At 25.6% G+C, this 25,136-nt stretch overlaps 2 protein-coding genes across 3 annotated transcripts; one reads left to right on the forward strand and one right to left on the reverse strand.

Annotated features, from left to right (window-relative positions):
* Positions 1 to 10,204: 10,204 nt before the first annotated feature.
* LOC114124345 (RNA-binding protein NOB1) lies at positions 10,205 to 11,368 on the forward strand. The gene has a single exon (XM_027987574.2). The coding sequence runs from the start codon at positions 10,294 to 10,296 to the stop codon at positions 11,329 to 11,331; it is 1,038 nt and encodes a 345-aa protein (XP_027843375.1). The 5' UTR covers positions 10,205 to 10,293; the 3' UTR covers positions 11,332 to 11,368.
* Positions 11,369 to 11,567: 199 nt separating this feature from the next.
* LOC114124317 (serine/threonine-protein kinase Tao) lies at positions 11,568 to 24,647 on the reverse strand. 2 transcript variants are annotated; one of them, XM_027987536.2, is made up of 16 exons: positions 24,177 to 24,647; positions 21,294 to 21,672; positions 21,023 to 21,218; positions 20,648 to 20,800; positions 20,350 to 20,525; positions 20,113 to 20,275; positions 19,835 to 20,001; positions 17,996 to 18,187; positions 17,792 to 17,926; positions 15,592 to 15,773; positions 15,383 to 15,533; positions 14,151 to 14,390; positions 12,918 to 13,130; positions 12,659 to 12,841; positions 12,289 to 12,407; positions 11,568 to 12,215 (listed from the first exon to the last, which is right to left on the reverse strand). In XM_027987536.2, the coding sequence occupies exons 2-16, from the start codon at positions 21,597 to 21,599 to the stop codon at positions 12,104 to 12,106; spliced, it is 2,688 nt and encodes an 895-aa protein (XP_027843337.1). In that variant the 5' UTR covers positions 21,600 to 21,672; positions 24,177 to 24,647; the 3' UTR covers positions 11,568 to 12,103. The 2 variants fall into 2 exon arrangements, with proteins under 2 accessions (XP_027843337.1, XP_027843335.1); XM_027987534.2 differs by having other exon boundaries at positions 19,835 to 20,022.
* Between the last annotated feature and the right edge of the window lie 489 nt (positions 24,648 to 25,136).

Genomic DNA, 25,136 nt, shown 5'->3' on the forward strand with positions numbered 1-25,136 from the left:
TTTTAATGCCCTAAAAAATTTCAAAAAATGCCCTTAAAAAAATACAAAAATGACTTAAAAATCTCAAAAAATGCTCTATAAAAATGTATTTAAATTATATTTATTATAGGTTAAAAATTGGAAAAAAAATTTTATATTTCATTTTTTATTTTTATAGTATTGTTACTTGTTTAGTTCTGGACATACTAATTGGTTACTAAAATTCAGTAATACTTATCGAGGCCTAGCTATGATAAAATTGTTATCTATAATAACTTGTCGTGCTGTATAATTTATTATTCGTATCGTCGGCAGTTTGCAAAAAGTCTCTTATTAATCGCAACAATTTTCATTCATTTTATAAACGACATTATGAAAAATGCTCTAAAATTGTCAAAAAAAATGCATTTAAGGTAAATTTTGTCAAAAAAAAGGCATTTTATACTTACGAAGCAATGTTACAAAACACCAGAAAAAAATATGTCTTTACGTCAAAATCCCAGCCCTACAGTAATAAATATCAATTGACATATTATAAAAATACTTTTTTTTGTAAAATTAGAGCCCCCAAAACGAAAATCAATAAAATCATATTTATGAAATAAGAAATAATATTAATCCGGATATCATTAACTAGGATATTTCGAACGAGGGTCGAGAGATATTTTAAAAGTCCACCGCGGTGTTAATTGTTGATGTTCATGGAATATAATAGTTGCAATAATTTATAGTTCGGTGTTAGTACTTTAATTTAAAAAATAAAAGAAAGGGATTTTTAGGCATAAAAAATTAGAGGTTTTTGAAATTATTAAACTCAACTTAAGTTGCGGTGAGGGGCGCGGCAAGCACTCGACCGTAGTCAATCCTTAAAACAAATAATTAAAATACACACGAGTTTGTATAGCCATGTAGGTAAGCATGGAATTAAGTATAGTATATTAACTCTATACGTACTATTATGAGTAATTAAAACAAACATTGTTGAAAGATAGTAAATTATTTACGTTAAAAATATTAAATATTTTTGATTAGGTAATTAAATGTAGATAAATTTATATATTTTTTTAAATTGCAATTAAATTATATTCCATATATATACATTATACATTATATTATGTGGTATAATAATAATAAATTGTTAAATTAATTATAAAATTAACTTTTATAATATCTTATACAGGTAAGTAATACAATTTTGCGAAATACAAATAACATAAATAACGTATATGGTTGTTAAAAAATATTTCTATTGAAAATAGTAATTAGTAGAGTTGTATAATAGATGTTATCAAAAAAAATTGTAGAAGACCTCGCTTTCCTCTCTCCTCCCTCCAATCATAAATCAACCACTCACTGAATTGTACCAATACAAGCGATAATAAAGCGAAATATAACAATTGTACATGATTCACAGATAGTAATTATTGTGATATAGATCTGCAGACTGCAGGTGTAAATTAAACATTTAGAGGTATATCGTATATATAATATAATATTTGATTATCGGTATTGATAAGTGTCAGGATGTTGCAGCAGCGATGATTATTGAACGGATATTCACGTGCATTATAATTTATGTTAATATTGTAAATAGGAATCGTTTCGAAAGCGTGGTGTGAGAAATGTGGTCATGTGTAATGTATTTTTAGTTTTTATTTTGTTAAGTGCAACGTGCATTTACTATAAATATACCTATTATCTATAATATACTATAATATGATTCAAAACGGGTTTTTTTACATCAAGTGTTGTATGTATTGTGTGTAAGCATGAAACTAGGCATGTAGATATACCTATACAATATAGTGTATGTTATAGCCCATAGGTACGTATAATATATTATATTCATCATTGAGCTTAGACATATAATGCACATGCCGCCGACGAAACAATGAGTACAATTTCATGCTGTGTGAGTGTTATAAAGATGCGAAGGTCGGATTAATTTAATTGTAAAAATAATTATAAGTACCGGTAGCAAAAAAAAAAAAATAACAAAAATAATCATGCTTAATACAAGACGAAAAAGCAATGATTTTTTTTTCGAGAACGTCTATTGTATATACAACAATATATATATATATATTATATAATATATATATAAATATATATAGGTGTACTTAATCTCGATATATTAATATATTTGCGCTTGCTTGCACTCTTAATCCACGGGGCAGCTATGGTATAATAGACTTTCGAAGAGCAATAGGAGGTAGATTTATGTATATAGATATATTATGACTGTATAGCCCATGTGGTAGGTAACTATCTACGGTAAAATGCATTGTAACTGCAGTGGTAATGTGAAATTATATACATATCGACTAATAAATAATAAAAGATAATGTATTCAGTTTTATTTATATATTACATCGATGCAGTATATTATTATAGATAATTAATATAATTTTTAAAATTTAAAGTTAGGTACTACGTGAGTGACCAGGAATTTATTTTCATAAATATACTAGAACTATCAATTTAACGGTTATCTTATTGATGATGTATTGAACTTTATCAACAAATTATTTAAATCTAAAAATAATACCTATACCTAAGTATTTTGTACGCTTATAAATTATACAATATAACAACACTTGTAAGTATAAGTGCGTATTATTATTATGTACCTACTTATAGATTATTCAACATCCACTCTTATATACCTAAGTAAAAGGTTAATACTCTATGGTATGTAGGATACTATAATATTATGTTCAATGTAGCTACTGTTACATAAATATATAACATATTATTTATTTATTTTATTAGTTTTATTTGTGTTTGCCCTTACATGACTGCCATTTGGCGTTAATACAATACATAAATAATGTAATATGTCACATCAGTAATAAATATTATAATACCAATGAATCAAAATTAGATTTGTATTTTTTAATCATATAAATGTATAATCATAACTAGCAATATTATACGAGTACTGTTCATGTATTTGTACCAATATATCGTTATAATGCAGAGTGCGGAAAATGGGTAAAGCAGAAGATAATTATACATGCATCGTTCAGTCATTCCATACATATAATGTAATGGCCATCAAATTTGGGCAATGTCAACTACACGCCACACCCTTTAATTTCTTTAGTTTGACCGACTGACCGGATGTTATAAAATATAAATAACAAATGATTACGCACGGTAGTATGTCTACCTACTGCCTAGCGTGTATTACAGATACAAGTACAATGCTTGATAATCTATTTTAAATATAGAAGCAGTGTGTATAATAAATAAAATTTACATTTAAATTATAATGATAAATGATAATAAAAATATTATTAAAACAGCTTATAGTACAAACTGTAAGACAATTATGTTAATTACTATAAATTTTTGAGTCTTAGAATCTTATAATACAAGTAAACAGTTATATTTTATTGTATACTATTCTATTTCTAATATAATCAATAATTATATAAATATTGAAAACAATGACTCATAATGTATTAGTGTAGGTACTGATAATACCATTCATACATGAGTACAGTGATGACTTTCATGGTACCTATGTGGCTATGTGTAACGTATATTAATATGTAATATTGACTATTATCTATTGACTATTGAGTGTCTCAACTAAGTTAGGTTTTTGTGCCCCAATACTCAGTGGTCATTAATCTATATATTATATTATAACCTCCCTCCTTTAATAAAACTCTTTCAAACTTACACAATTTTATTATAATTGTGATATATCAAAGGATGATTTTTCAAATATTTTATATCAGTGTTCAGTAAACAAAGAAAAAACCATTTAAAGATCAAAAATGGTATCATTAGAAATACATTTAAATTCTATACTTACTCAATTACTTTAAAAAAATAAATAAAATAAAGGAATTCATGTGATATAAAACGTAACTATTATACAGGACTATTTTAAATAATCAAAATATAAATCTTACTTACTTTAAAACTTCATCCTCCTTGCCTTTAAATTTGAAAATTCTGTTAAAATTGTATCTAAAGATAACTCTTTAGTACGATGTTGTTAAATGTTTAAAACTGCAATATTTTATGATCAGTTCAGTCGTCTGTCTCATTGAGTTTCTTAAATAAATCTTGATTATTTTCTGTTTAAAAAACGATCTCTCGGCAGTAACAACTGTAACTAGCAAAGTTAAACATAAGTATAATATAAGCTCCTAAAACTTCTAAATAGCTAGGTACAGGACAAATTATTTTCTAAAATAAATAGTACTAAATTACAAATAGACCACAATTTTTTTTTATAATTTCTTTAAGAAAAAATTTAGTTAAGTCAAAACTAACATCTGACTTATAATTTTGAACAAAATCATAACTGCTTTTAATTTTTTTAGTTTTTTCGGATTTAATAATTAATTCCATTAAAAATTTGAATGTATCACAGACATCTCGAAAACTTTTAAATCTTGATTAGAGGTGCACCAGTACAGTATCAACGAAGGGAAAATATTTTTATAACTCAATAAGTTATTAGAAAAACGGTTACTCATTCAATTAAATTAAATATTAATCATGATATTTGAAGTGTAAAAAGCAGAGTGGGTTGTGAGTTATCTACCCAAAACATACTAGAAATCTTAAAAAACAAAAAGTACTCATAATTACACTTTTATTTTTATAAATTAAACATTTAAAAAAAATTTAAGATAAAATAATATTTCAAGTTTCAACGGAAGAATAAAATTTATTTTTTCTCATATTGTTTGTGAGACGGATGCAGATTGTATAGATGTTAGAATATATAACTTACTAATATAAATATGTATAAATGTATTGCCCTCTTAAATCAGATTTTTACCTACTAATTACTATAATTATGCGCTTATGCCTCGTTGTGTTTTCTGAGTAAAATTGATAAACATTAGAGTATTTGATGATCTGACAGGCATTTATTAAGATAAATATGTAATTTTTTTTATTACATATTCAAATATAATATATTTTTTTTAGTAAAACATACCTATTAATTATTTTATCAAAAAAAAATTGATTCTATAAAGTAGGTATATAATTTTGTTTTTTTTTTTTTTTTAATTTGTTTCTATTCTACTTTTAAGAATTAATCAAAAAATTAACTTTTGATGTAGGTACAGTCATATTATTTGAATTTAACTAATTTATGACTTAAGAATATGCATACTAGATAGTAGGATGATGGAATCCTTATAAAATATAAATATATATATGTAATAAAGTATCTATTAAAGAAAAATGTATATAACTTGCCTTGTCATTTTAGATACGTAATCACTAGTCATTAAGTCAATTTATTTATTTTTTACTACAGATATTATATTTGATATACTTACTATTTATCTACTATACTAAGTTCTTTATATTAATTCGTCGCCGGGATCAATTTTCTTTATTTGGAATTTGGGAATGATTCAAAGATTCAAAGGTTTTCACTGTACACTTATGTCTTACTTTGTGTCTCTATATTCTGTTTCCATAGTCCACTATATGCTACTGATTATTTTAAATATATATTATTATTTTAATTTTCCATATTTCTCTGTAAATATTTATACAAAACATTGAATGTCTGTTAAGCCACTTAAATAAGTCTGTCATTTAGTATACGGTCTACCTACGATTTCTTATATGAGTATAATTTAAACTAAACATTTTGTTGATCCCATATTACTGCAGGTGGAGGTGGAGAGTTTGTGAAAACCACTTCGACTATGTATAAAAAAAAATTATACAAATCAAGAAATTAGTTAGGAGTTAAATGATATAATATTTTTATATTCTTTAAATGATTATGAATTAATATTTGTGGTAACGTTTTTTATTTTTACAAAAATATTCTTAGTTATATAATTTTGTTATTTATCATCAGTACAAAATTAAAACAAAATGTTTATAATATTTTATCCAGTGTTCGGTATTATACCTGGTATTTTTAGACCACATACTAAATGACGGCTGTACGGTGTAAAGTAAAATATTATATTAATACATTTCATTTTTTCGATAAAAATTTGTGTCAGTATCTTCTTGGACTTTTTGTCTTTTTGTAAGTTGTTTGACCTTGCTTTCTTAGTCTAAGCGGTACTAACACAGAACAAATTGTGTCTTAGAATAATGACGATTATGGTTATATAATCATTATCTACCTAAATCGGCTGTATCATGATACTACAGCCTACCGAGTAATAATCATGAAGATTAGAGATATTTCTAATCTTCATGGTAATAATAATACGGCCATATCATGATTTATGGTGCCATTTGTCGATTAATGATAACTGATCAGTGATAATATTATAGGTTTAAATGTTATTTTGATATAAAAATTAAACAGCTATTGAGAACTTACTGCTGAATAAGTATGTAATAAGAAATTACAATCAATTTAAATTGATTGTATTAAGAAATTACAATCAATTTAAATTGATTTGGTGTTTTTGCCGTTTTGGGTATTATAGAAAATAGACATTTATTAGTATTGATAGGTTTTATACATACTGTTCGACGTTATATTTTGATTACATATTTACATGTTTAAGTTAAACAATTAAAAAATAGGGCTATTGAAAAATGTGGCATTTAAAATTTAAAAACAAGTAACCAACGTAAAAAAAACATAAACGATTTTTTGATGAAGGCAATAATGAGGAACAGGTCTTTGATGAAGGATTCGAACATTTCAAGATTAACACTTAATACTTATGGCTTTAGACCAGATTAAATTTGATTTAAAGAGAAGAAAATTGCTTATGAAAATTTAATTTACAATTATAATTTTTTTATCATCTATAAAAGCCGTTTAAGTTCAAAAAAATTTTGAGGCATTGCAAAACGTTTACAAAAATTATTTAAGGTTTTCATTTTTTATAGAATGTGTTTATTTTGCACATGTATAATGTGTAAAGCTTAAAAAACAAAATCGTGTTTTTTCAAAAAAAAAAAAAATTAGAAATTAATGTTTATATATGAAAAAACGATCTTGTTGAAGTCTATCCTTAATGACCATATATTTGACATTATATACGTATTATTAAGAATAATACTATGTACCTACTCTACCTACAAATTGTTTAAGTCTTTCTCTACACTCAAGAAAGTTAAGAACTATTTGAGATCGACAATGGTCAATAAAAGAAGAACGACTAAATTAATTGGTTGGTTTTAATATAGATATCAGATAGGTATTACAAAGAAACCGCACTACAAAAAATATCATTGAAAGTTTTTCTGATTAACAATCAAGAAAAAAAGTAATAAAATATATTTTATAATATATATTCATAATTTTTTGTAGCGTGAAATGTTACTATACATTTTAAATTTTAATAATAATTTCAAAAATGTAATATAATATAAATAAAGTATTGTTAAAACTCAAAAATCTATAAAAAAAAATGTAAAAAGAAGATCTAGGTATGTATAGTGTAGGAGGGGGTGGATACAATTATAATTGACCTAAGTGTAAATACGGCTCTGAATCTAGATTACATTTTCAAACAGTCATAGTCATCTAAGTATTCTAATAAAATATATTATTCAAGTAAATTTCCATCAGTAAAATTTCATTTTTTTTTAATTTAAATAAAACTCAGATGGGGCATGTGGGTTGTAGAATTCACCTAAACACGTAATGTCTATTTTTTAATTTTTTTTAACATAAATTATAAATATCATTTTTTTGCAATATATATAGGAACATAAAATATACATAAATTACACTTAATTATAATTTATAATCAATAATAAAATGAGTAAAAGAAAAACGTCAAAAAAATTGTAATTTTAATAAAAAGTCGAGAATATCTTAAATTAAATAAATTAATGTTTTTGCTTTTTATTTCCGAAACGGAATGGTTAGATAAACAATATTAAATTCAAAAATGGTGAAAAAAAGATTAAAATAAAATCAAGTTAATAAATAATTTAATAATTAATAGATCATTTGAATATTATTAGCTTCCAAATAATAATACTATCATCAAACGTGGGAATGAAAAGTTTTTAAATTATCCAAAAATACAGCTTTTAAATTGTTTAAAAAGAAAAAGGGATAAGGTATGTTTAATTATCAATCACTCTTTATGTTTTATACAATAGACTTTTGATTGTATTATTATAGGTATTTAATATAAACACAATATGTCAACTGTTATAAGTACCACTACACGTGAGAACAATAAGACATTTTTTTTTTTATTATTATTTTAATTCATTGCTTTGAATATAATATGATCTAAGGAAAATGGTGACTGCACCCAACGGCTTTGGCTGTACTTTTAGATTGATTAAAATAACAAACGTTAACAATAATACGCATTATATATACAATATTAAATTTAACATTTTAACCATGCCCAATAAGGTAATACAACCCCTCCCCAAGCACATATTATATTTGTGTGGTATCTATGATTGTTCGAATACGTTGGTATTAACTATTAATAATGCTATATATCTGTATATATTTATAACGGGTCTCGAATACGAATAAAAGAAAAAAACCAATGAAGTCGCTCTGCTATAATAGGTTTCAGGTGTACGAAACATACGTAGGTACCTCATCATTAAGTAATAGCTAGTAGGTCATCCTTTACGATGACGTGTTAAAATTTGAATTCAATTTATTATTATCATAAATCGTTGCCTAGGTACCAAAAACAATTTTGTACAGTGACAGTTAATGTGTATCATGTATCAGACTATATTTATAACGATGTCTTATAATTTACTTATTTCGGGTACCTACCTACTTTTAGTAATCTTATAGTATCTGGTACCTATATAATAATATTATTTTGAACACATTATTCTCGATAACATCGCTTACATATATTTATTATAAATTATAAGATAATTACATTTTTGTCATTCAATTCTGTGTATTGGAAATAATATTATAATATAGGTACAGATTATGGTGAAAATTGGCAAGCTCCTACTATTATTTTATTTAGACTTAGGTACCTACTTTATTCAACATAACTAGACATAAGTACATAACCTAACTAGAATCGTTATGATAATGTTTCGTTCACATAATATACAATTTTGTAAAAATGCGACCTTCAAACGTCTACAAAAAAAAAAAACGGTGACTATGTATTTTTGATAGTTTTTAATTGCTGTAAAAACGACTTACCTTGTACAACATTTTTAATCTTTTTGATTTAGAAAAAAATATTATCAACACAATACGAAAAAAAACTTTTTAAAAGTAGAAATATTAAAATATATAAATACTCCCCCTATAATAATAAATTGCTTGTTCATACTATAATATTATAAATAATATGTCATATAGGACAGGTACATCGTACAATCTCTATGAATAAATACAATAAGTACATTTGATCATGGAGAAAAAAATGACAGCAGAAACTTTATTATAAAAGAAAAATCCAGTGATATTACACAGCAATATGTAGATATAAAATTAGTAATAACATATTCTAGTCCAAGTTCAGACTTTATATATTTATATATGTTTTCATTTAATTAATTATTTTTTTTTATTACATAAATTAGGTGTGAATAATAATTAGGTTAATAGGTCCCTGGAACATTTTCTTTTTTGTCGATTGGTATTATAGTTTGTATTTGGAAGGTCTTAAGAGAATAAATTGAAAAAAAGTTTGTTATGGAATCGTTTATAGAATTCTATACACCTACTTATAGTTGATCATTGTGGAAGGTTCGATTACCTACTAATATACCAATAAGGAGCATTGATTAATGTGCTTTGAGTTTTTGATTGAAAGAATAGAATAATTTTTATGTTTGAGTTTTTGTGTGTTCCCCAAAATTGAATTCTATAGAAGGCCAAGGGAAGAATGATTTGTTTATATATTATTCATTTATTTTTTATTTATGCAGTGATAATTTTTGTTGTAAAGAACGTAATTGACGAAATCTATGATTTGAGGAATAATTTTTTATTTTAATGGTATTAGCCAAGTAAATTGTCTATCTAGATCTTTTTTTAACAAAACTTTTTTTTTTTGATGTTAGGGGGTATTTTCTAAATCTAATTTAATTTATGGTCTCATGTTTAATAGTCTCAAAATGGTTGGGAATATAGTTAATAATGGTACCGTAGACATTAGTAAGTAACATTATATTATTTAGTGCCGGTAACGTGAAAAAAAGCAACCGAACATACAAAGTAGCCTATCACTATTGACCCACGAAAACAAGTACTTCACTATCAGTTAATCAGTAATCATTATTCTCTGATTGGTCATTCAAAATATCTTCAATTGGCATGAGGATTTTACACTGATTGCGTACTTCTCAGTTCTCACGTGTACTCTATGAACTTACGATTTTAAAATGAATAAAATTGAACATTTGATCGTGGACACTGCTGGTTTCATTGACAAAGCACCACTCCAAGATTTCGGTGTGAACATCCACACCATACAAGAGGTGGTGAACGAAGTGACAAACAAACGTCAAAAAACAGATCTATCGGTATTGCCGTACACTCTCAACATTAAAACCGTATTCCCTGAACACATTCAGTTTGTTGTGGACTTTTCAAAAAAGACTGGTGACTATCCAAATCTATCCGTTACCGATATTAAAGTAATAGCTTTAGCTTATCAAATACACAAAGAAAATTATGGTATAGACGGCTTGAACGCTGAACCAATTTCTAAATCAGTTGTATTTGAAAAACCCCAGGTTAATGAAAGTACTGTTGGATTTTACGATCCTGACCGCCTGAGTGATGATGTATCTGAATTGGATATCGATGACGGTTGGATTACAGAAGATAATATAAAAGATATCAATAAAAGTAATGGAGATGATCTTACTGAGCAAGAAGCCAAAGTCGGTTGCATTACCACTGATTATGCTGTACAAAACGTGCTCAAACAAATAGGTCTTTCTATTATTGCTTTAGATGGCCGAGTGATTAAAGAAGTCCGGACTTACATAAGGCGCTGTTATGGATGTTTTACGTTGACATCAAATATGACGAGACTATTTTGCCCAAAATGTGGGAACAAAAGCTTGAAACGAGTAGCTGTATACTTAGATGAAAATGGAAAACAATGCATATACATTAATGGTAAAAGACCATTAAATCTTAAAGGTAAAAAGTACTCATTACCAAAACCACAAGGTGGTAAACATGCAGTCAACCCAAGATTGGTAGAAGATCAACCGATGCCTCATCAACGACCATCTAGATTGGCTAAATCTAAAACCAATGCTTTAGATCCAGATTATACAGCTAAATTGTCTCCTTTCGCTACAAAAGATGTTTATTCCAAATCTGCCATGCTCGGTTTCAAAGGTTCAGTGCAAAAACAATGGATGAAAAGGAATCCTAATGAATCAAATAAAAAATGTAAGAAATAAAATATGTATTGTTAATAAAAACACTGAATGAATTCAATTATTGAATTTTTTTTTATAAGTATTTTTCGGTGTTTATTGTGTCTGCTTATTTTGGAATATTATCAAACCTTATTTGTATCATATTAGACAGATGTAATTGATACTGAACATCTATAATTATTCCAATTATTTACTTTTTATTGATTCGATTTTATAGTCTATATGATAATTTATATTTGAATAATCAAAAAAAGTCATCAGAATCATTGTATAATTTATTATGTTCTTTAAAAGCAATGTAAACTTTTAATTTAAAAAATCAAATTATCCACAAGAACAAAAAAAATCAAATACATTCAACACATACATTTAAATATTTTAAACTTATTATAATAGATATATGTACAAAATAAAAACGTTACAATAATAATAATAATAATAATAATAATATATATAAATATATATAAAGTAAATCATTTTGTTCACATTTTTCGTTATTTAATTACAAAAGAAAACAATGTCTACAAAATGTATCATGGGATTACAGTAGGTAATTATAATTATACAAATAAAATGTTATGGTATTATACAATGCTATTATCATTAATTTGTTTTCAAGAAAATATGTTAATTTTAATCCGTTAATTAAGCTTTCTAATACTGAATATGATAAAAAATATTTAAGTAGAATCAAATTTAAATGAGAAATTTGTCTACTACTTGATATGTGTAAATATTAAAAAGCTGTTAGAAAGGATAGATAGTAAAATTATTTACATAGAAACATGAGAGGCTATAGATTTCCATCATGAAATGAGTTAGTACTGTTGCTACGTGCTAGGCTAAGCACACTGCCAGACAAACTATCCTGTTCAAGACTTGATGCTTCGGCAATCGCTAAAGCACTAAAAAAATCACAATGAACAATTAATAATCAAAAATTAGGCAATAAAAAAAAAAAAAAAAAAAAATAGTAACCTAAAGCCTAAACGAGCTGACTCTTCATCAAATTGTTCTAGTTCTCTTTCTTGTTTTTCGCGAAGGAGACGAATACGTTCGCCACGCTCCTGTAGAAATTGTTTTGTTTCCATTTCCATCTAAAATTTTATAAAATAAATTTTGATAAAACATACTATCAATAATAATGTAAACTTAACTAAGTTTTTATACAAAATGAGGCTTTTTCTTCAAAAATTTAGTATTCAATTTACATTAAAAAAAAATACTTTTTTTCTATTATTTGTTAGTTAATTTTTTTTTTTTTGTTCTATACTTTATATTTAAAAATAATGATAACTTATGATTTTGAGAATCTTAAATTTTACATATTTTAATAACTGCACAGCACCTTTTGCTCAAGTAATGATCTTCGAACTGAGATACGATCCTCTAATTCTTTTTTCTCGCGATTTCTTTGAGCATCTGCCTGCATCTTATTCTTTGATTGATATGCCATTAATATTTCAAGTTCATATCTTAAGCGTTCTTTAAGCACATGACACTCAACTTCTTGTGATTCGTCGAGTCGTATCTTAAAAGTTTAAATGAATTTTATGAAGATAATTTAAACATGATTTAAAAAAAGCTAAAATAATTCAATAACTTACAGATTGTTTTTGTAACATTTCGGAAATACTTTGTTCATATTGTTCTCCGAGCAATGCTAATTTTCGTCGTTGTTCTTCTTTAAGTTTTTTTATTACAGTTTTTTGTTCTTCTTTGGTTGTAGTTGCCAGTACTTGAGCTTTTAATACTTTGTACTGTCGTGTTTGAGTTTTGCATGTTTCTCTAAACTGTTTTCGAATTTGCATTTCTTTGTGCTAAAATATTATACACACAATTATTTATTTATTTATTATGTCCTTTCAAGATTATTAATACTAATCAGTAAAACAATAAAATTTAAAATTTATTATGCACTAATTTAAATAAGTACAATGATAAACTCATATAAATAGCTTTATCAGCTCTTACTAGTTTACTCGTACTTATAGTTGATATTAGTGAAAATTTATATATTATTGAATTTATAAAGACTAAACTTTGCAAAAGTGAGGTTTAATTCATTTATAAATGTTAAAAGTAAACATTAGAAAAAAATAATTATTTTAATACTTTAAATTCATTTTAAGTAAAAATATAAAAAAATACTGCTAAAGGTTCAGTTTTTATTTTTTTTTACAAATTTGATAATTGCTCTCTAAATATTAACTATAAGTAAGCTGAAGTAGGACTTTTACGAATTGAATTCAGATTCTGTTATACAAGTGTAAATGGTAAATTTGAGTTGAGAAATTCCAATTTTATGTAATTAACTTTAATATTTAATATATTGACCTTAGATGTAAGAATAATATCTGTTTTTCAAATGGGTTTATAAGAAGGTACCTAGGTATAATATAACAATTTAAAATATTTTAGAAAACTTGTGATAAATATAGAAGGCAATTTATCTCTTATCTATAGATAACGTTTTTAGTTTTAAGTTGTATAATAAGCCAGTGTCTTCAACTGGTGGGTCACGTAAGCTTTAAAATTGGATCACGATAAGTATTCTTTTTAAAATAAAAATTTATACAAGGTAAAAAAATAATTACAAAGCTTACATGGGTTACAAAGAATGTAGGCCCTAAAAAGTGGGTTGTGAATCCAAAAAAGTTGAAGACCACTGTAATAGACCATTCTTTTCACTTTTTTATTAAAGCTAATTATACAAAATTAGAATTGAGAAACATAAGTTAGATATGTTATGTTTGTGACACAAAGACAAAACATATAGGCACGGCTTTCACTTAAATATAGCAGTTTTCACTTTCTTAAACAATTTATATTAAACTTACTTTGAGACTTTTAGGTTGTTGTCGAAGTTGCATTGCATGTCTCTTCCGTAAATCACGATGAGCACGAGCACAATAATCATGTTGGTGCTGTAATTCAGTTTCATGTTGTCTAGTTACTTGATCAGCACGTAAAGCATGAACAGCTCTTTGTTGTCTTGTTTCAAGGTTTCTAGTGTCTTCATGATGTCGTAATAACATAGAATGAGCAGTTTCCAACTGTTGTTGTCTTTTTCCGAGTTCCTATAAACATTAAATAACATTAAAAGTTATAGCAAATTGTGTCCTATAGTTTCTTATAATTTTGGATAAATTCAGTAAAATAAACGGTACTGGCCTGTTATAGACCCACCTACAAAAATGAAAACTATATACCCATGCCAATTAGGTTTATTATCTTCCCTCTATCCAAATTTAATAATTGAAATAAGTTGAAGTTTTTTTGTCCGTCGGAAATATAATGCAGGCGTATATTAACTCAAAAATGGATGTTAGGTAGTATATGCCGTGAAACTAAGGAATGTTTCATAATTAGTATGCTAAATTGATACCTATCATTAACTAATATTTTAAACACGGTTCTATAATTTTTTCTGACAGCTGGAAAGCTTATTCTAATTTGCAACACTATGGATTTCAACATAATCAAGTTAATTTTAGATAAAATTTTGTGAACCCTAACTCAAGAGCCTAAAAATAAAATGTTAAGATAATGTGATAAATAGGATAACAAAAACCGTAAAGAAACAAATAAAATTAGACTAGTTTGTGGCAATCAAAACTAAATAATATGGATTTATTTGAAACCTTTTTAAAATATATAACGTAATTTTGGAAATCTCAGAAAGCCTAAACAATAAACATTTTAAACATTATATCATTATATAAACTTATTTTCACTATAAATAGAATTTAAATTTAAATATACTATTTAAAATGTGTAAACATTTTTAATTAATATTATATTGTCAAATAAACTCATTATTTTATGTTTACACGATGTATTTATTATTATTGATGGCGGGAGAAAGTTTTCACTTATCCAGGAAGAGTTATAACAAACCAGTACTAAAAAAACTAAATAAAATTGTCATAAATAAAACTAATGATTGACAAAACGTCAAAGGATTTGCTTAACTATTTAAGATAAATAAATTTATTTGTGGTCATAAATTAAACCATAATTAATATTTACTATTGAATTCACTAACTTGTAACTATAAATAAATACATACTTCTCTTAATAACCCTTGTTCATACAAATGATATTGATTCAGCCTTTTTCTACGAAATTTTCGTATTTCAAGTTCCAAATAGTCTTTTTGACCTCTAATAAGTCTGTGCTCTTCTTGAGCTTCCATTTGCTTAAGGTTTTCTTTTTGAGATCTTTAATCAAGAATTAATTTTAAAATATACAACTATTTTATAATTTATGCATACTAACTGTAAAGCAGCATCTTTTTGTCGCTTAGGTGTGGATTCATCCAATAATAACTCACGTTTCCATCGCTCTTTACTGTTTTTATAATCTTTTTTTCGTTGAGTGTCAAATGCCTTGCGATCAGCTTCTTGTTTGTTAGTTATTTCTTTCATTATTTTCTTTTCAGCAGCAACATTTTGTTTCATCTAAAATAAAAAAAATTATAATTTAATATTATATAGTTTAATTTAATTTTTTTTAAATATTATATGGACTTCACTAAAAAACAAGCATAAAGTTCTTAATTTAAAATTTAACATTCTTAGACCTTTACTGTTCTATATCCTCATTGAAAACTAAATGGATAATCTATATAGCATATTTAAGTCTCAAGTGATATAATGGTAATCAACTTTGGGGCTCGACCAAACCGCCGAACATTAAATCAACATACTCATTTCAGTTCATATATCTAAGTTTAATATTAGGGTTTCCTGTATACCACCAACGACTTACCATATAAAGAAATTTGCATTACAACTTTAAATAAGCTGGCAAAAACACATAAATTTATACAATTTTCAGTACTCATACAAATTCTAGGTAACCACTAACCACTCAAGTCTTAAAAAGAATTGGTGTAAGGACCTACTTTTCCCTAAAACATTTTCAACAAGGTGTAATCAATAGGCAACTGTGCATCTTCCAATTAACCTATTTAATACATCTAATTTACATATTGTATAACATGTAAGTATAAAATTTTATTTCAAAAAAATAAAATTACGCATTCATACACATGCATAAATTATTAACACTTCATCTAAATTGAATTATTTATGTTAGGATTTAGCCTCTCCTCATTTGCATTTAACTAAGTCTTTGCAAAAATAACATTATGGGTTCAATGTGTATTATAATTAATATAAATTTTATACTTATGTAGTAAATTCAGTTTTTATAGAAATGAACGTATTGATGCATAAAAAAAAATTGGTTTTCTTATATAATGAAAATTAAAACACACCTAATGTATCTCAATCATCACATACTCTTGGTAAACGGACAATTTCCCTCAATGAATATTTTAATGCAGAAATTATCCCCCCCCCCCCCATTTTAAAAATGATTTCTTTTTCATAAATATAATGAATAATTATAAATGTAATAAAAATTGTATAATAATAAAATATATAAAAATTGTTTATGACTATGATAGTTAGCTAAAATAAAATATAGCAAAATAAGTATTACTACTATTTTAATGTTTCAAATAGTTGAATTTATCAAAAATATAAATCTATTACTTCTTATTAAATAATAAATACTATTATATTATTAAATAGTACTTTCCCATAAATTTGATTCAGTAAGTCACTGCTTCCCAACATTTTTGTCATTGAGTACTACCAGATACTTTTATAATCAATGCGCGTACCACCTCAATTCTTAAACTAAATTAGGAGTCAAATTTTTTTTAACGTATATATCATTCATTTCTTAACATTTTTTTTTATTTAATATTTAGGAAAATAAAAAAAAATCTTAATTTTTAGTTAAATCTTTAAGTAAAAATTTTTTTATGTACCACCTAACGAGCCTTCCGCATACCACTGGTTGAGAAGCCCTGTAGTAAGTAACTATGAGATACAAGAATTTGTGTGACTGAATTTAAGTTATATTTATTTATTTATGCCACTGTCACTGAATCAAATTAATCTAACAAATTCTTTCTCAATATAAGATACTATATTATACAGTATAATAAAATAATAAAATGTGATTTATGTAAATCAGGGGTCACCAACCTTTTCAAACAAGTAACCTACATTTGAAATTTTAAGTCCTCGGTAATCGATATCCAAGAGAATTTAGGTTTTTAGGAAGAGATTTGTTTAATAAGCAAATCATTTATTGTTGCTTTGTAATAATTTATTACTCAATCGATAAGTATGTTTAAATTAATTTTTATAACAATCAACTATATTCATAAAAATATTGACTGGTTGGCAACCCCTGATATAAATGTATACATAGTGAGTTCAATGTATTGATATAATTGGACTATACTAACAGAATTTAATATTTTTTAAAACATGAAGAGAGTAGCAACCCACTAGTAACTCTTAAAAAGTTGTAATGAATACCTTACAATACAATTGTATAAAATATAATTGATTTTAATATTAACTAAAACTATGATTATTATGAAATTAAAAAGTACCTTCTTTTCTAAATCTTGCTGATGTTTAATTTGTAATTTTTCTAGTTCCTTGCTAAATTGTTGCAATAAAGTTTCATATTCTTTATCCAAAAGCTGTTTATGACTTTCCATTTCAAGTTTACATCTATCTTCAAGCTTTAACACAAGTGTATAATAAAATATATGAATATGTTTAATTTACAAATATATGGTAAGTATAATTACTTTTAATAATGCACCCTGATGTTCTCTTCTCATTCGTTTATACCCAGACATTTGTTCATGCATTTCTTCTTGCATATGTTCTTTTTGTTGTTTTGTGACTATAGATGTTGTTCGAATAGTTGCAAAATTATTGGGAACTCCAATAGCCACATGATCGTTAGATACAATAGAATTAGAATTATTACTAGATGGCTAAAATAAAATATCAATATTATTACTTCATACATTTATGTATTAACTATAAGTTTATAATACACTCCACTTAAATTTAATTTTCTTTTAAATATTTAAAAGTAACAATTTAAGTATTATTAACAAAGATCATTTAGTTTCGAATGTTTTTGGTTTTTGTTTTTAAAAAAATATTCATGAAATTAAAAATAACATGTATAAATTTCATAACAAGCATTGTAAAATCAATAAAACAAAAACTATATATTACAATACACATCCCACTTTTTTCTCAATCTATATATATAGCAAAAGTAATTTTATGTGCTATACATTTATTTATTATGCTATAATTTTGTGCTGTACACCTATACACAATGTTATTTTTATTTATAATAAATGTTTTGTTTTTGATGACCAGCCAAGGAGAAGGGGATTATCCAATTATATCCAAAATGTAAAACCACAACAAAACAATATAACATAACTATGGTAAAACATGTTAAAGTAGTTTTATCAATTCCAAAAATTACAATAAAATTGTAATATGATTCTAAATAAATAAAAATAATCTGTAACCAATATTTAGAGATGGAAAATATAAGAATTTACTAATACAATGTTAAAGAAAACTGAGTAATCTATACTTTTTTGATGAAATTTTCAGATATGTAATAAGGTGGAAGTACCATCTTCATATAAGTACACATTTTTCATAAATAAGTTTATATTGTATAAACTGAAAATTGAATGACCAATTGATGATAACAAGCAAAGAAAATATTTTAATAATGTATGTATAGATTATTCACTAGAAATGTTTCATAGTTTTATTGATACTAAAACTTATTGAGATATTAATAAATGATAAATACATTATTTGAATCACCGACAAAACATTGCAACTAAAATATCGCAAAATCAATATATAGCATGGAATAAATACCACCAGTATGAAATATAGCAGTAATTCAATAATAAATAATTTGGCACAATTCTTGTTTAGCTCCAATGTGATTTTTTTCAAAGTGTGTTTTTGTATGCTTTATTTAATGATACTTTTAATAAATGTCGCTAAAACATCCCTGAGAAATTATGATAAAAAAATTTCAAAATTTTTAATTTATTGGGAATATCACCTTTTTTTTATTATATTTTATACATTATAACAATAATAGAAAAAATAAAATAATTTTTTGTTTAAGAAAATAAGCTAGTTTTTGGAGTTTAAATATCCTCTCCTTCCTACCATAAAAAATTCCTGTTTAAGCCACTACTTTGAATTATATAAAATTATCGGATATAATTTTAACAAAATTAAAAAAAGGAAAAAACAGTATACTTTGCATTGCTATATAAAAGGTAAATACAATTAAATAAGATAAAGTTAAATGCAATATATAGACACGATAATAATGTACGGAGGTATTATTTCTTTACGATACATTAGTTTCACAATATTTTTGTTGTGATGTTTTGATCAAGCGATATTTTGTCGGGGTACCATATTATTTCTAGTTTTATTTATATTGTATGAAAACTACAATGATGTCTCATTAAAACATCCCACATAAAACGTTATTGATTAATATTATAACATTTAGATAATTTATGCCTTATGGTGTTCATGTGCAGTGCATTAAAACAATAATAATATATTAATAATACTTTGTGACGATTTCTAGCTGTTGGATAGTGGTCGTTTGTGCTCATATTAGTTATTTCATTCATATTCGGCGTACTATTGGTAGAACTACTGTGCGATGAAGCGCTGACACCAATTGACTGTATTGAATGTTCTGACGTTATACTATTACTCTTGCTGCTCTCTCCGCCTGTATGTTCATCAGCATTGTCTGGCATTAATTACAGAAAAATTATATTATATTATTTGTTGTTTCGTTTTTCAATGCGAAACAACAAATTTATTAAAGATGAACACTTACCATCATTATCCCCAACATTACTCTCAGTTTCATAAGAATCAACCATAAGAATTTTTTTCATTTTTCTATAGTTGAGATTATCTAAATCACGAACAGCAGCTTTGGTTCTTTGTATAAGATCAATCAAAACATGAGATGATCTTGAGCGAGTTATTAACTGATGCTAAACACAATAAAAAATGAAGTTACATATCATCTAGATTATTTATAACATTTTTTTTTAATTTATTAACTTACTTGTAAAAGTTTAGATGATGATGGACGCTCACTAGGATTTTTTTGTAAACATAGTTCAACAAAATATCGGAATGTATCTGACCATTCAGATGATTGTAAGGTTGGAGTATCATTCTGTGCAATATGATAAAGTGCACTCATTGCATTCATGTTAAAATATGGAGGTTTTCTTTCAGCTAAAATTAATTAATTAATACAATAGTAAAGTTATTGTCACATTAAAATTTACTACAATTCATTGATATATAATAACATTTTAGTGTATAAAAACAGTTATTTCTTATAAATTTTTAATTACCTAATTCAATACATGTTATACCCAGTGACCAAACATCAACTTTTCCATCATATTGCCCTTCATCCATAGCTAATATAACTTCAGGTGCCATCCAATAAGGAGTACCAACAAAACTGTTAGCTGGGCATTTTGTACTGGCAGACCCAAAATCAGCTAAACAACAAGTATTATTTTTTAGTTATAAATTAAATGATTACATTTATAAAATATGTCAAGTTAAGAGAATGCAACTCTGCAGTGACAAAAAATTATCTGTTACCATGCATTCTCACAACGAAAATAGTACAAATTCCTTCTGTTATACACAGGTACTAATTCATTTAGATCCACAAATTAATTGCATTCTCTCAGTGAGTATAAAATAAGTTTAATTACCAAGTTTAACTGTGCCATTTTCTGTTAGTAAAATGTTTCCAGCTTTTACATCTCGATGTATACGACCTAAAGAATGAAGATAATTAAGACCTCTCAAAACCCCATCACAAATAGCAGCAATTTCTTCTTCCATTAAAGGTCTTTTGTGTACTTCAATAATATCTGAGGCTGAACCCAGACAATATTCCATCACCAACTAAAATTTAAATTATTATGTTGACAGAATGTTTTAATGTAACAAATATGTATATATATATATATATATTATTACCCATGCTGTGTGATCTCTTAAAAAACATCCCTTGTATTGTATCGTGTTTGGATGTTTGAGATGTCTTAAAAACCTTATTTCTTTTAGTATGTCTTGCCATTTATCCATACTTTGTTTTCCTAAGTAGGACATTTTTTTTATGGCAACTATCTCTTTGTTTTCTATACATCTTGCATAATATACAGCACCAAAACTTCCGTGACCAATTTCTCTTAAGTCTTCAAATATTTTATCTGGATCGTCTTTATCAAAAAGTTCAGCTATTTCAGGATCTTTTAAACTTCCTGGCCTCGGAATTGCTGGCATTTTTAAGTTGTATATTGTCAAAATATTTTTAAAATATTAATGTATAATGAAAATTTTATGCATAATATAGTATCTGAAAAATATAGATAATAGAAAATAAGTGGTGGATACATTTTAATAGTGTTAGGTACCTATACATTTTTTATACATCATATACCTACTTATAGATAATCTAAAAACTAATCAAATAATAATAAACTAATAACTCATACATTTGCAATTTATACAATAAAAAATGTATTATTAGCATTGATATTCAATTAATTTTTGAATAGTGCCTAAGAATTATTATTATTTACTTATATTAACTAACTTTAACATTATTATCTACAATAAAGTAACAATTATGTATCGTATTACTTATTTATTTCAATAAATTAAACCAATAATAATTATTTGGTAGTATTATAATAATCATACTAATATACTATCATGGCAATGAGTTCCAATAACTATAACCTCAAACAATTAATAACATTTAAAATATTATTACTACCTATGGGATGCTATGATGTATACATGCATAATGTTTATATAAGCATAAGCCTGAAGGTATTCTTAAGAATAATAATATAGTCACCCAATGCTGGCAGAGTTAAATGTGACTTGATTAACAATTAATATTGCATAGCATGGTGTATTACTGACTACATATGGTAAATTGATGTTAGTTTATAGCACTATAATACTATATAGAATATACTCATAAATATGGCATGTGTCTTTCACTCAAATTAATTATTTATTCATGATGTCATTGCCATTGATACTATATATCACTAATAAAAGTAATAATTTTTACTTAAAAATGTCTTAAAATTTAATGAGAATGTTAAGTAGATCTTTTAAGATATAATTAAAATTTTAACATTGTTTAACAAAAATCTATTAGGTAAGTAAAAATATAAGAAATAGATAAAATAATTTTAATTCAATATATAAAGATGAAACTACATTTTTTAAGTGATATTTTATCATCATAAAAAAGCAGATAGGTAGTAAATAAATAAATAGGTAAATATTTATGGGTCTATGAATTTCTGTTTTGCCAAAACTTACTTGGCACAATTATTGTATTATTGTTAAATTACTTTTTAAAACAATTAATAAATTAATCATTATTAAAAATACCTATTTAAATTGTATTAAATTAAAAATAATAGGTAGTTAAACAAAATTATGTAATGGTATTGTGATACATATCTATACATAATATATTATGTTCAAATAATTCAATGGTGTTCTAGTTGTTGTAAATTAATAAACTAGAAGATTTTATAATGTCTGCTCTCACAATAAAGCAATAAGTTACAAAGTTAAAAGTACACATGATTTTAGTAGAAACTATAGTTACCTATTAATTGTTATTATTATTTAGCAAATAATGTTATTGTTTTATTATTCTCTTTGATACAAAAAGTTTAATAATTATTAAATCAGAAACTACTCATTTGAATTAAAATTAACACTCGTAAACTTTTTCAAAAAAATTATCTGCTGCATAATTTAGTGATATATTAAAAGGGTGATATTTATTTAAAAGCTCAGTTTGTATCATTCACCACAAATCACTCCTCAAATGGCACAAAAATATTGTTTTCAAGTATATTTAAAAATTCTAAAAAATAGATTATTAATGATAAAAAAGTGTGAGCATACTTGGTGAATTACTTTGTATATATACATATATTTAATATAGGAAAAAAGAAATACATACCTTTATAAATATGAAAGTACTAAAACATTAGTATTTACTTTAAAATTTTCCAGTATAAATGTATTGAATAATTTAATTGCAATTAATTTATAAGGTATTAAAGAATAAATTTACTTTAAAAACTGATACAGTAAAAAGTAATTATTTTTGGTACCTAATTATGACCTATAAATGGTATAAAATTTCAATGGAATAATTTAAAGTTGGATAAAAAAGTATGTATGTATAATCAATTTAAACTGAACGAATTGAAAATAAGTTAGAATATTAGATGTTTTATAGTGCGAACCATTATGTATAAAAAAATCAATATTAATACATATGTATATATGCAAGTATAATAAGTACACTATCAGTTGATAAATTATGTTCATAACAAATGATAGTTTTTTTATTTTTTAACTTAACATATTTAACTCTTGAAAACCATTTACATGCCAAATAGGGTTTTTAACATTTTTAACAATAGATAAGTTAATGAATTGTCATTGATTAATTAGACAATAGGCAGGTATAACTGTTTGTGTGTGTTACATAGAATTTACTGTTAATTGCTTGTGACAGAAAATGCAGTTGTAGAAGTAGGAGGTGTTTACGACTGGTGCTTGCGTTAAACCACAAAATGTAAGAATAAACAATAAACAATCAATATCAATACAGTTTCATCCATCATTTTATCAATTAGTAGTTAGAACAACATAGTTCATTACAACAACTGTTGCTAAATAAAAATATATATATTATATACCCTATAAGTATATAAATTATAGATATATGAATAAATGATTATTAATTATTTTAATTAAAAATTCGAAAACGAAAAGTTGTAGGTGGATACAGCTTTAAGATTAAGTACATACTTGCGACGAAGTTTTCCAAAGCAGCAGACCCAAACGCTTCATTTTCTTCGTCATAGTCGTCCCTCGAAATCGATAACGCGTAAGTTAGATAACGACAGCATAGGCAGACGACTTCTTCGTCGGTGTAAGTGTTACGGACAGCGTTTTATTAATGCATATTTTTATTTTGTATTATTATTATTATTATTATGTATTACCGGACGGCCGATTCCGTTGAAAACCGATTCGTCATCCGTTTTCGATAATGCAAATAGCGAATATATGATATTATACACTGCATACGTACGGACTAAGGGCAGAGACGATCGAAAAACATACGCAGACACACAGAGATAAGGTGTCGATAAACAGTCCGAAAATGTAATTAAAATTATGGTAAAAAAATAATAATAATAGAAAAAAAACGAAAAGAGTGAAAATTATTATTATTCATAAAAAATGGAACAGTGAACACGATCGATCCAGACTTTTTCGTCAATGAGCGAAAGCGCAGTGCGACCAACCCAACGGAGTCATCAGGCTTAATTGTATACAATTCTGCACTCTTTGCGGGTGGGTGGGTGTACGTTTGTAGGGCGCCCTACGTTTATAATTCAATGGTTTGGACGAATTTAAAATTTTGACTTAAACCCGATCCGCCGGTATCCAACACCCGATATGGTGCCGGTGGTTTGCAACAATTGTACCCTATCATCGAGTACATAGGACGTATTTAAGACTCGAGCACCAGCTACCCTATAGTTGGTTTTCACAGCGTAGTTTATCCATTGAAATTAAACATCTTCAAAATCAAAAAATTGTTTTTTACGATGAAAATAATTGATTTGAAGTATTTAATTATTGAATTATAGCAAAATGAACACCACTTTACAAATAAATGAATTAATTTTTTTTTGTCTTCCTATTAAATCAAAAGTTATAAAAATATTTTTCTTATAGGTAAATTATAATGACATAAAA

Source organism: Aphis gossypii, chromosome 2, assembly GCF_020184175.1.
Source record: "Aphis gossypii isolate Hap1 chromosome 2, ASM2018417v2, whole genome shotgun sequence".
Classification (NCBI taxonomy): domain Eukaryota; kingdom Metazoa; phylum Arthropoda; class Insecta; order Hemiptera; family Aphididae; genus Aphis; species Aphis gossypii.

What these genes read in the sequence shown, in the direction of transcription:
- LOC114124345 (XM_027987574.2), top strand. Translation starts at nt 10,294, where the DNA reads ATGAATAAAATTGAACATTTGATCGTGGACACTGCTGGTTTCATTGAC.
- LOC114124317 (XM_027987534.2), bottom strand. Translation starts at nt 21,599, where the DNA reads ATGCCAGCAATTCCGAGGCCAGGAAGTTTAAAAGATCCTGAAATAGCT. An exon ending in TAAGAGATCACACAGCATGG is followed by an intron (nt 21,219 to 21,293) that starts GTAATAATATAT and finishes TTTAAATTTTAG; the next exon opens with TTGGTGATGGAATATTGTCT. An exon ending in AAATGTTACAAAAACAATCT is followed by an intron (nt 12,842 to 12,917) that starts GTAAGTTATTGA and finishes TAAACTTTTAAG; the next exon opens with ATACGACTCGACGAATCACA.